The 12,415-nt window shown below is 42.4% G+C and overlaps 1 protein-coding gene across 1 annotated transcript; it reads right to left on the reverse strand.

Annotated features, from left to right (window-relative positions):
- Window positions 1-4,747: 4,747 nt before the first annotated feature.
- foxg1a (forkhead box G1a) lies at window positions 4,748-7,969 on the reverse strand. The gene has a single exon (XM_020641967.2). It carries the CDS (start codon window positions 7,671-7,673, stop codon window positions 6,357-6,359), a length of 1,317 nt encoding a protein of 438 aa, XP_020497623.2. The 5' UTR covers window positions 7,674-7,969; the 3' UTR covers window positions 4,748-6,356.
- Between the last annotated feature and the right edge of the window lie 4,446 nt (window positions 7,970-12,415).

The raw sequence follows: 12,415 nt of genomic DNA on the forward strand, positions 1-12,415 counted from the left end.
ATCAATGGGACTCCAGCGCTCCCTGCAGGAACAGACGGGTGACGTCATCAGGCTTCATACAGTAATATTTATAGTCTGTGATAAATCACGTACGAGGTGAAGACTTAAACTCTGGACAGAGTCCTGAATGAAATCCAAACTGACTGAGACGCTCTTCCTCTCCTGTCATTCATTCTACGACCTCTAGAGGTCTCCACCTGATAAAGACAGAGTGGGTCTTCATTGGCTGTTTGACAGACGACCTACTGTTGTGTTTTTAGTCTTCAGTTATTTTATTTCAATATTTCATCACTTTTTATCTGGATTGATTTCTGCTGAAGAAACTGAAAAACTGACTTTTTTTTTTTTTTTTTAATGGAGCTTCTCGTCTCAAACTTTCTTCTCTTTTGATTTGTTTTTTCATAAAGCTTCCAGAGAGCTGAAGCTAAAACTCTACGTTGATTTAAATTCTCAAATTCATCAATAAGCATGCAGTCTCATTAATATTCAGACTTTTTTTTTATTATTATATGAAAGTTCTGTAGTTTGCAGAGTCAAAGAAACTGATTTGTTTTACACTCTAAATCTTCAAATTTGGCTTTAGAGGATTTGATTTCAGCTCATCAACACGAGACGATTCTATTTTTAATTTCAGCCTTCAGGTCACGAGAGGAACGTTTGGACGTTTCAGAGCCTGTGTGGCGTTTGGCATCAATCTATTAAAATGTTTCACGTTGGAAGAGTTTCAAACATTCCTCCAGTTCAAGATTCTGAAACTGAAGTCGTCTTTTTCATGGCAGGTCCAGAAGCATACCGAACCTTCAAGAGCTTCAGATTGACAAATAAATCAAACTTTGAGTCCACCAGTGGGGTTAGGGTCAGTCCACCAGGGGGGTTAGGGTTAGTCCACCAGGGGGGTTAGGGTTAGTCCATGAGGAGCCAGAGGGACAGGATTCAGAGCGATGTTGAACCCTGCAGAGACTCTGTCAGGTTTTTAAGAAAAGTTTCAGAGCAGAATGAAGAAGAAAAATGTATGTAAATATTTAAACTTTGTCACTAAATAAAATAAATATCATGTGAGACAGAATTCAGATTATTTTGGGAGGAAAAAGATTTGGACTTTTACATCACCAACAACATCGATCTGCTTTTAATTTCCTTCTCGACTGTCTGGTTTAGATTTTACACATCGGTCTTTGAACAGCCTGACCAGGAACCTGGAAACCTGGAGAGGAGGTTTGTCTGAAATCCTCTAACATGACTCCACAACTGATTCAGCATTTTCTCCTCATAAACAACAATCAGAGCATCAGAGGTCCCTGAACGCCTCATGAAGAGTCTTCAGAGACTAAACCTGCAGCCGCAAACACTGAGGGGTTTGCGGCTGCCCCCTGAACAGATCAACTCCTCCTGAACCTGCAACAGCTTCCTCCAGGAGCAGAGCCCAGGAGCATGATGGGAAACTGAGCCTCACACACACACACACACACACACACACACACACACACCGCTCTGCAGCTCGGATTCAGCTGCAGAGACACAAACATCGATCAGATCCCTGCAGACGATCAGAAAACGACATAGCCAGTCAAACATTTTCTACAGCGACAGAATGAGCTAATTGTTTTTTCAGCTTCAGAATCAGAACCAGAACCAGAACCCGGCAAGACCTTATGCTCCGACATGCACAGACAAATCAAACCACAAATATCATCATCACTCTAATATTATTATTATCAGCTGATGATTCGTTCACTGTCAGCACAGTCAACACAAACGTTCAACAAATGATGCAGAATAAGTATTTTGTCCTGCAGAGAATGCAGACAGTGAACGCAGCAGGCTGAGCTCCAACAGAATCAAACATGATTTAATGATTCATTACTTTTATATTTAAAATGTACATATAAATACATTTATTTGATTGGTTTAATAAAAGCGAGAAGATTTTCTTTCTCAGTTAAAATTAAAAAACAGACTTGAGACCTTCGTGCATCAGGGAGTGTAAAACAGAAACATGATGTTAAATATCCGGGACAAGATGCTTTGAGTTTAAACATGTAGAAGCCCTTATTTTGAAGTTTTAGATTTGTTTTTCTTTACCGGAAAATAAAAAAAAACTACCCAATGAGAGGATCATGCAGGGGACCGTGAACGCATCACAGCAGGTAAAATGAGCAGGATGCAGGTTTGACCTTTGACCTACAGACACACACACACACACACACACACACACACACACACACACACTCTCTCTCTCTCACACACACTAAGAGCGGAATTGTCTGATTTTCGTGGAATCATAATTTGAAATGTAAACTCGGTGAAATGACCGGAAGTCTGTTTCTGTCATTTCTACACCGGCGCGCGGACACCAAACGAGCGCATGCCGTGCTCACATCATCAATTATAGATTCTTAGTTTCCACATCAAACATCCGGGTGAGACTGAGGAGAGACAAAAACACGGAAATCAGAAAATCTAGATTTAAAATGAGACACAAAAATCTGCCGGAACAAAAAACAACAAATTGCAGCTTCAGAAACGCACGAGACGTTTCAGAATTTAAAGATTAGCTTTTTGATAAAACATGCACAAGGACATGTGCAGCTTCATTGTGATGACAAATAACAACAACATCGTGTCTTTAAAATAAACAAATCGACAAACAAACAAACATGTTGTGATTCTGCAGCAGAGCAGAAAATTCAGCTTCAGGTTTCTGCAGAAAGAAAAAAAACTGAATCTTCGTTTAAAGACTCAAAAATATTCTGGATAATTATTTTTAAATGTGATAATGTAATATTAAATATTCCTGCACACACTGAGGGTTCAGATTGATGCGCAGCCGCAGAGAACAGCAGAGGCACATCTGCAGCTTGAAAACAACACAAACAACAACACAAACAACAACCTGCAGAAACACGCAAACACACAAAGATCTCAGGGATGAGCTGCAGGTGAATCTCCTGCTCACACCTGAAACACCGAAATGACACTACAACATGAGGAGGAGGAGGAGGCCGCGCAGATTCATTTTTTCATGTCTATTTTTGTTTGTGATAAAATCGGATTTTCATTCGGTCTGTTTGTATTTTTTCTTTTTGTGAGTCAAACCCTCCAATCAGGAGCCGAGCAGCCTCTAAACAAGCACGTGACGTCTTATTGATTCACTTTGAAAATTAAATAATGTAAAAATAAAAAAGAAGAAATAAATCCTTCAATTGAGTTTGAATGTGATGAACATGATGACAGATCTCTGAGTGTGAGGGAGATATTTTAGATTATTATCACACTTTGTTTGAGTCAAATCATTAAAGTGAGGAAACAAATAAATAAAAACTGCCAAAGAACAATAAATAAAAAAAACTACAGAAGAAGAAATGGAGGAAGTGGAGGACATAAATATTTCTCAGACTGTCTGCAGGTTCGGGACAATTTCGGGTTTTTTTTTTTTTCATTGTTTCAATTTGACAAAAAAAAATCAGATAAAAATGAGAAAGAAAGAAAAACAACGAGCTGAAATGTTCAGATGTTTGTGATTCAGAGCAAAAGACAAGACAAGCCTCAGGTGTGACTTGATGCAGAAATGATATATCATAAATAATAAGGTTTGAGTTCTAAGGTGTTGATGTCACATCGAGCATCGGTAACACAAAGACACGAAGTCTGAATCCAAACCAGAAGAAAAAGGAGCAACATTTCAAACACTCTCAGGTTCTTCACTTCAAACTAAACAAACTGAAACCAGCTCCATCCAAAAGGCCCCTACTCTCTGAGACTATGTTTTCAATCTGCACATTTAAGAAGATCAAAAAATGAAACTATTCTGACACAACTTGAGCTGCAGACTCAACCCAGAAGAAGAAACCTGCAGCAGCTCCTGCAGAGACCAGAAACCAGAGAGGATCCAAAACACAACTCAAACTTTGACTTCTGTTTGAGGGAAAGCGTCGAGAACTATTTAATAAATTCACAGCTTCCTGTTAGATGTGTAGAATAAATAACGAGTGAGACAAACACACGCACTGCAAACATTAAGCAGACACTCAGCAGTCAGAAACAGGATGAAATAAAATCAATGTGCAGCTGCACGGGGAACTTTTACTGATGTTGTTGCAGTTTGAGGCAGAGAGAAGCAACTGCAGCACAAACATGGAGCCCCTCAGTGAAGCAGATTAGACTGATTCCGGATCTGCTGCGTGATTTCTGCACACGAAAACACAAAACCACGCAGTGGTCCCACAGAGAGAGCCGGAGGCCGCAGCCCGCAGCTCCTCACGTTTCACTGTTTCAAAAAATAAGAGCACCCAGAGTCCGTCAGGCTTCAGCAGCCTGAACGCGACCTTTGGTTGCATCATTTGACCCAGTTTTTACAGCCAGACGCGCATGAGTCTCGACGCGTAAAGCTTCACGCACAGGGGCGCGCGCGCGGCAGAGCTTTTTTTTTTTTTTTTTTTTACGATGTGCGTAAAAAACAAAACAAAACAGGAAACAGGAATATTGAAGAAAACATGTGAAAGCTTTGTAAATATTTGCCCCATTGAACCCGTGAACATGAACACATTTGATATGGAGGGCAAAACAGAATCACATTTACAAAACCTCACTTTTAAATTTAATCTAAAATAACGGATTTAAATCCTTAAAATTGGAACATTAAATTCAGTCAGATTATAGTTTGTTTGTTTGTTGCGTCCAGGTACCTGGTGATAAAAACAGACAACACGGTGTGCAGGCTGAAAGAAGACAAAGGGAGGAGCTCGGGTTATGAATGTAACCTATTCTTTTATTTGTACTTTTGATGATTCAAACATTTTTTTCTCTTTTTTAACTTCTGTAAGCGACAAACACGGGAATAAGAATAAGACCACAATAGTATCACAACCATGAAAAATTGTTTTGAGACGACAATTAAAGGACAATCATTCCAAGTAGTATTAGATAATGAGTCGGCTTTTTTTTCTTCTTCTTCTTCTGTGAAAACAAACGGGGTTCTACATTTTTCTTCTTCCTTTCAAAAGAAGCAACCCCCCCAAAATATTCAGATTACAAATAGACATTTTTCTCTCTCTTTTACTAATTATACAAAAAAAATAAAAGCAGAAAGGCGTGAGCGTCCGTTTGGAGCGGTGGTCACGTTTACAGTCAGAGAAAAAAAAAGTACATGACAGGCTGCCACCGCGGAAAACATCCATCACAAAAACGAGACATTTACGCACAAAACTCAGCCTGAAATCTGAAGCTTCCGGTTTCTGTGAGGAGTTTAATTCATGAGGTTTTAACATTTGATGTCAAACCGAGGCGGGTTAAGGCACAACGCCTCCAGCTGCACCGACAAACATTCACTGGGAACTCTAAATTAAAAACTCGGCGCCACCAAACTCCAGACAAATTTCAGCCGATTTAAGAGGGGAAAAAAAAGTGCCATAAAAATCTCGTTGAATGGACATTTTCAGCAGCGAAGGAGGCAGAATTCATCCGTTCATTCACTCATTCACTCATCACTAGGACTACAGCAGGCCTCTGTCAGATCCACACTGACCCTCTACTCTCCTACAAACCGAGTCTTTGGTCTATGAAGGAACAGGAACTGTTTCAAACGGAGAAATGAATGAACGTAAATTTAGGACTGTGCCGGCGGGAGCCAGAGTCGTTTAAAAAATAAAAAAACAAAAACAAAAACACACATTTCACTTTGTAGAAAATAAAAAAGAAGAAATAAAAAATTAGTGATTCGTCAAATACAATCGGCCGCTTCTTTTCTGCGCCGCACGAGACCGAATAATACTGCAAACATGCGGCCAACACCGGCTACTAGACTTTGTCTTTATTATTATTATTATTATTATTATCAGCTTTTTTTAATCTTAAAATTAGACAAAAACTATTTTAAATACACATTCTATCAAAGTAATGCCTCCAACATCACACACACACACACACACACACACACACACACACACACACTGATCTCAGCTCTCTCGCGGCTCACATTGCACGTCGCTGACTGACAGAACTACAGAGACAAACCGGGACAACAACAGGAACAGACAGTATGTACACACAGAGAGTCAAACTGCAGGAGAAAGAGGAGAAGAAGAAAGAGGAGGAGGAGAAGCGATAATAATAATAATTTTAAAAAATACCTGCAAACTTCAGGGCTGCTTTCTGTCAGAGTTTCTCTGCTGCTCTTTTAGTCTCTCCTCTTTTTCTAGAGTTTAGAATAATTCTGTTTGTTTTTACAGTGTGAATGTTCAGTGTAAAATGTTCAACTTACAGTTCCAGTCTTTTTTAGATTTTCACTCCTTCATGGGGGAGGGGGGGGGGGGTGGATGGGTGGATGAGGGTTGAGGTAAATGGAGGGGTTTGGGGTGTTAGTGTATAAGCGGGTTGGAGGTCGAGCCCTGGTTCTGATGCGTAAAATAGTCAGACAATCCCCCAGACAATCCCCCGGACAGTCCCGAGGAGAAGGCCGGCAGAGAGGCGGACAGGGCCGGCCGCAGAGAGTCACAGGGCAGCGAGGAGGAGGACGGAGCCTGCGGGGAGTTGGAGGCCGAAGCCCGGGCGGCCTGCAACGAACCCCCGCCGCCGCCCTGCGCGCTCATGGAGGGGTGAGGGACGTGGGGGAAAAAGTAACTGGTCTGCCCGGCCAGCAGGTTGACCGAGCATGGGTTCAGGGAATACGTGGCACCGGAACAAGGCACGGAAAGGCCGCAGGGCACCGCCGAGGCCGCCAGGGCCGCCGCCGTCAGGTGGTGCGTGGCATACGGGAGGTCCCCGCCGACCAGCCGGTCCATGCTGAGCCCGTTAGAGGACGGGAACGACGAGTGGTTGCTGCCCATGTTCTGGGTGAGCATGGTGCTGTAGGACATGGGGTGACCCGGGTAGCCCGATGAGGTCCCGTTGTAGCCCAGAGCGCTGCTGGCCCTCGGGTGGTGCAGGGACAGGAACGGGGACATGGGCCAGTACAGAGACCCAGCCCGGTCCATGAAGGTCAGCCCGGAGGTCAGCCGCGCGCCCCGCTTGAAAGCCAGCTTGGCCCGGGAGGTGGTGGACCTCCGCCGAAGCTTCCCGGTGGTCCCGCCGATGAAGACGTCGTCGCTGCTCGGGTCCAGCATCCAGTAGTTGCCCTTTCCCGGGTCGTCGTAGTGCCGCGGCACCTTGACGAAGCACTTATTGAGGCTGAGGTTGTGCCGGATGGAGTTCTGCCAGCCCTGCTTGTTTTCCCGGTAGTACGGAAAGTTCTTCATGATGAACTCGTAGATGCCGTTCAGGGTGAGCCGCTTCTCCGGGCTCTGCCGGATCGCCATCATGATCAGCGCGTTGTAACTAAAAGGAGGTTTTTCGTACTTGCCGCTCTTCTTCTCTCCGTCCTTCCCTCCGCTGTCTCCGTCTTTCCCGTCCTTCTTCTCCTCCTGCTTCTCCTTCTCCTCCGGGGAGCTCTCCTGGCCCGAACACTCACTCTTAGGCTCCGGTTTCCCTTCCTGCTGCGCAACCGGGAGAGGAGCTTTCTGCTCGGCTTCGTCGGCTCCGACGGCCCGGTGGAGGTGGTTTTGGTGGATGTTCTGGTGGTGCTGCTGGGTCTGGTGGTTGTTGTTGTCGTTTTTCACGGCCTCCGGCACCAAACTGTTTATACTGAACGACGATTTGGGAATCATTTTCACCTCTTTGCGCTCTCCCATATCCAACATCACCGGCTCTGAGGGGGGAAAACGGCAACGAGCAGAAGCGACGCACACAGCTGGGTCTCAGTGTGTCCGGACTGCGAACCAGGACGGGAAGGAAGGAAGGAAGGGGGGACGAGAGGAAGAAAGAAAGTATAGCCCAACAAACTATTTCATGTTCGCTTTGGGGAGAAAAAAGGAAACACACACACACAACACACATGTACACACACATCGATAGGAGACAGATAGCTGCAATTAATTAGGGAGCCGCAGCCACTAAAGCAAGTAAAAAACATTGGTTGGACCTTTCCAGTCCTCAGCCAACCAGGGGAACATTAGTATTAAATATTAAGGCGTCCTCTGCGCTCTCAGCCAATCATGACGCACAGGGAAACACACACATCCACCAATGCCGTGCACGCTGCAAAAAGTACCAACAAGCACGAGGCTTTCAGGTCTGACTCAGGCTTTAAAAAATATTCATTCGATCTGAAGAAACCGGAAATTTGACAGTTTTGATTTTATTTTTTAAATCCTTTTTTAAAAGAAGTTTTTCTGTCAAGAGTTTTGTTGCGTTTTTGTATTTTTAAGATGCAGCTTCAGCTTTTTTAAAGCTCATTTTACTGAGAAAAAAATACCACATTAGTTACATAAAGGTCGATAAATTTAAAATGATTTGTTTTCATGAATTAAATATTTAAATTTGTGATTTTTTTCTGAACAAGAATCAGACTTGTACATCCTCTAACACGCCCAAAAAGAGCCGCCGCTATGGACACTTTTTGCAGCGTAGGAAAACACACTCACCCCTATCAACACTCGCCCGCCCTCCCCTCCTCACCCCTCCCCTCTCTCATTCTCTCCCCCCTCCACCTAAACTAAACCCGTCGCTGGAAAACACACACCGTGCATGCGTACAACCAAATCCCCGCCGCTCCTCATATTTACACTCAAATATTTTCCCCTTCGGCTTCTTCCAAACTGTTTACATCCAGACTCAGAGGGAAAATAAACAGGGGAGAGGGGATCCGGAGGGCACGCGGACACGGTCAGGACACGCGGAGGTGATTTGTGTGTCAGCCTGATCGCGCGCAGAGACGCTACGGGCTGTTTCTCCACAGCAGAGAGAGAGAGAGACTCCGTGCGTAAAATGTGCGTAAACACGGTGCCATGTCAGCCCGCGGCTCCTGGGAAATGTTTGTAGTTTAAGATTTCTCCCGTCAGGAGGAAAATGTGACAACAAAACAGAGTGAAGTGAGGGAGAAACACACTCAGAGGATGAATGAAGAGGAGCACGAGGCCGCCGCGGAGGAGGAGGCGCGCGGACAGATTTATAAACGTTTTTATCTGAAGGCTGATTTTTAGAGAAATATTAGATTCTATTTCAAACCTTGAAATAAGAATATTTAATCTGACAGAAACAGGATTTATGTGACATTGATCTCCTTAAAGAAACATTTAGATCTGATGTTCAGAGTTCAGTGAAAAGACTGACTGTTACTGAGACTGCGGGTAGAACTGCTCCAGAACATACACGGCTCCTCTGCATGTAAGACCAGGACTGCCTAGTACAGTGTCGCTATAATCCTGAGGGTGTTGACAGAATATCTGTGGTATTTGTTTTTAGAGAGTTTTAATTCAGTCTTAAATTTATAAAATCCTAAAATAATATTTCTTTTTTTTTATTTCTCGTCTGATTTCAGTGAATTCTCAACACAAATGAGAATCACTCAAACCTCCCTCTGAAGACCTGAACCAGCTTCCTCCTGTTCTTAACAAATAAAGAATCTCTGAAGGTTCATGTACAGAAACATCTGAAAAATGTGAGTTTCATTAAAATCATTATTATTGTTGTTAGCTGCTACATCATGTCCTTACAACAATAAAACATCTCTTTAATGTGACACTGTAAAAATCTATTGTTAGCTTTAACAGCTAAATGAGCTCAATGTAGCGATATGAAGCACCACGTGACCTCTCGTGCTGTAAACATGTGAGCACAAATAATAAACATAGATAATGAGCACGCGAGACTCTGCAGAGCGAGAGAGTTTGTTGTTAACGTGCACGAGGGAAACTAAAGATTTATTTGAAGAAGAGGGATGACTCTGCACTTTAATCCTCTTTTTCACTTCAGGTACTCAGTCTCCACCTGCTGCTCTCCTCTCTCAGTTAAATACGACCATCAGTCAATTGTTTCATTTAAATATTACTGCGGACTGACCTTTAAACTGTGATCAGGACATGTGGACGTTTAGTCTGCAGCAGAAATCTGTCAGCTCTGGATTTGAGAAAGTTCCATGTGAGGCATGAGGAGCCTGAAACATCCCCAACAGAGGAAACATTTAGAGAGACGGCCTGAGAGGCTCCGAGAGAAACTTCAACTTTTCATATTTAAAGTTCGAGGTTAAATTCAAACTCAGCCTCACGCCGGGATGTAGACTGTAAAACTTTAGAAATAGAATTTAAACTCTTTGATAGTTTATGAAAAACTTCTGAGATTATTCTGTGGCTTCAGTTTATTTATAATGTTCTGGAAATCTTCAGACTGAGTGTCGTTCATCCGGTTTAAGCAGAAATTGAAGATTATCTGCAGCCAAATGAAATAAAAACAACATGACAGATGATGTTTTCTGCACATTCTGTGATTTTTCTTGTTGCTGTTGTTGTGGAGAACTTTCTCACGGAGTTGCAGCTGAAGCTCGGACTCACGGAGCTCTGAGAGCCGTTTGGTTCTGTCTGAGCTGCTCATAGTCTCAGAGTCAGACTCAGTCTGATAAAATAATAAAAGTATAGTGAGGATAGATAAATTAAAGACAGGCGGAGACAGCAGCTACAGCCGAGAATTTACACAAAACAAGAGATGTCATTTCTTTGGAGTCTCAGGGACCAAACGACGGAGCGGCTGCTGCATTCACTGCAGAAAACTTCACGAGGACCGGAAATAAAATATTTTAATTAATTGAATTTCATGTCTCCTCCATGTTTGTGTTTGTTTGAGTTTCTAAGAGAGGTGTGTGTATGTGTGTGTATTTCATAAACATGATTCAAATATTATTTATCAGCATGAGCTGTGGAAAAATGAGTATAACACTGAGTATTCTTTATAATTATAATTATTATTATTATTATTATTATTATATTAATAATATAATATTATTATTATTTTGGAGGGAAACTGTCAAAATAAAAGATCTATGAGCTGAAGTCCTGACTGCAGACTCCTTATTGAATCATTAATTGTATTATATTTTATTTATCTGATACTTTAAACAACAATAATTTAAATCATTTAAATAAAAGTGTTCATTAAAAATAATGAATCAGGCTTTCTGTTGGAGCTTCCGGTCACAGCTCGCGGCCTTCAGCCGGTTCAACGTGAGCGACGATCAGATTTTTATTTTCTCCTTAATTAATTACAATATTTAATAAAATTAATAATAAGTCGCTTTGAACAATAAAACGTAATTGTGCCGCAGTTACTTTGCGTAAAGCGCGGTCTGGATGCGTGAATCAATTTTTATGTGGCTTCTCTTCGTCGTGCTTTTATTTTGATGGAAAGTAAAAGTTGATGTTTGATTGTCGGATTATTTGTGACACTCCGTGAACCAACCAGTTTGTTGCCTGTTTGTTGTTGTTGTTGTTGTTTTGCTTACAGAAAACTGAAGATGAGAGTTTGGGGTTTTTTTTCTTCTGCGTGTGTGTGCGTGTCACTGCTGCGCGTGCGTGTGTTTGTGTGTGTGTTGGTGATGGAGGAGGAGGAGGAGGAGGAGGAGGAAGAAACATCCACCCAGCCTGAGAAAGAGAAAACCCGTAACAAGCGTCTGTTTCTGGTTTTGACGGTTTTGGAGAAACATTTATCCGGATTCAACTTTTAAAAACTCAAACAGCAGGTGACGTCATAAAACAAAAGAACGTAGAAGAAGAATAAATGTGGACATGGAGATATGAGAGTTAAAAAAGTGGCCTTTTTTTGGGGGGGAAGAAGTCTTTGTGACTTTAAATCCAACCAGACTTCGTTCATGTTCCGTTAACTCGAGCTCAGGCTGGCGGTGCACGTGGGCCCATCAGGTCAGAGGTCAGAGGTCGACCTGAGCCAGACAAACCAAACCCCATTCAGATTATCACCGATTTTAAAATCCAACCAAACAAAGACTTTAAAACCAAACACAGCTCATCAGACTTCCTCAATTTGACCTTCTTGTCTCTTTCATCGGTGTGTGAGTCGAAGTAGAACCAAACCAGACCTCCTGTTTGCATTGAGACCTACAGAAGATGTTCTGACTGAACTTCTTGAATACTGCTCTTCAGGTCACACTAAACCAGACCAGTTCATCTTTCTCTAATTTATATTTAGACGGGCGAGGAGGAGGTGAGGAGGAGGAGGCGAGGAGGAGGAGGAGGTGAGGAGGAGTGGAGGAGGACTAGGGAAAGCTCAACACGCCTTCTTTGTTTGTGAACTTAACGATTGTGAGTTCAAACCAGCACAAACCTCATTGCCTTTGTCATGATGATTTAATAATCATAAAATCAGTGAGACAAGAAAGGAGGTCAGAGGTCAACCTCAGCATCTTTAGTCGATAAACAACGGTGGCTGAGAAGTGCAAACCAAACTTACAAAAGCAAAAACATTTTTACATCAATTTATGAAACACATTTACAAGATGAGAAACTCTTTAGCAAGCTCTGAGTCAAATTTAAAAAAACAAATCTTAGCAGAAAAGGAAAATGTACCAAACGCAGGAAATGACCCGGAAGTCATCAAG

The sequence above is a fragment of the Labrus bergylta genome, chromosome 18 (genome assembly GCF_963930695.1).
Source record: "Labrus bergylta chromosome 18, fLabBer1.1, whole genome shotgun sequence".
Taxonomy (NCBI): Eukaryota; Metazoa; Chordata; class Actinopteri; order Labriformes; family Labridae; genus Labrus; species Labrus bergylta.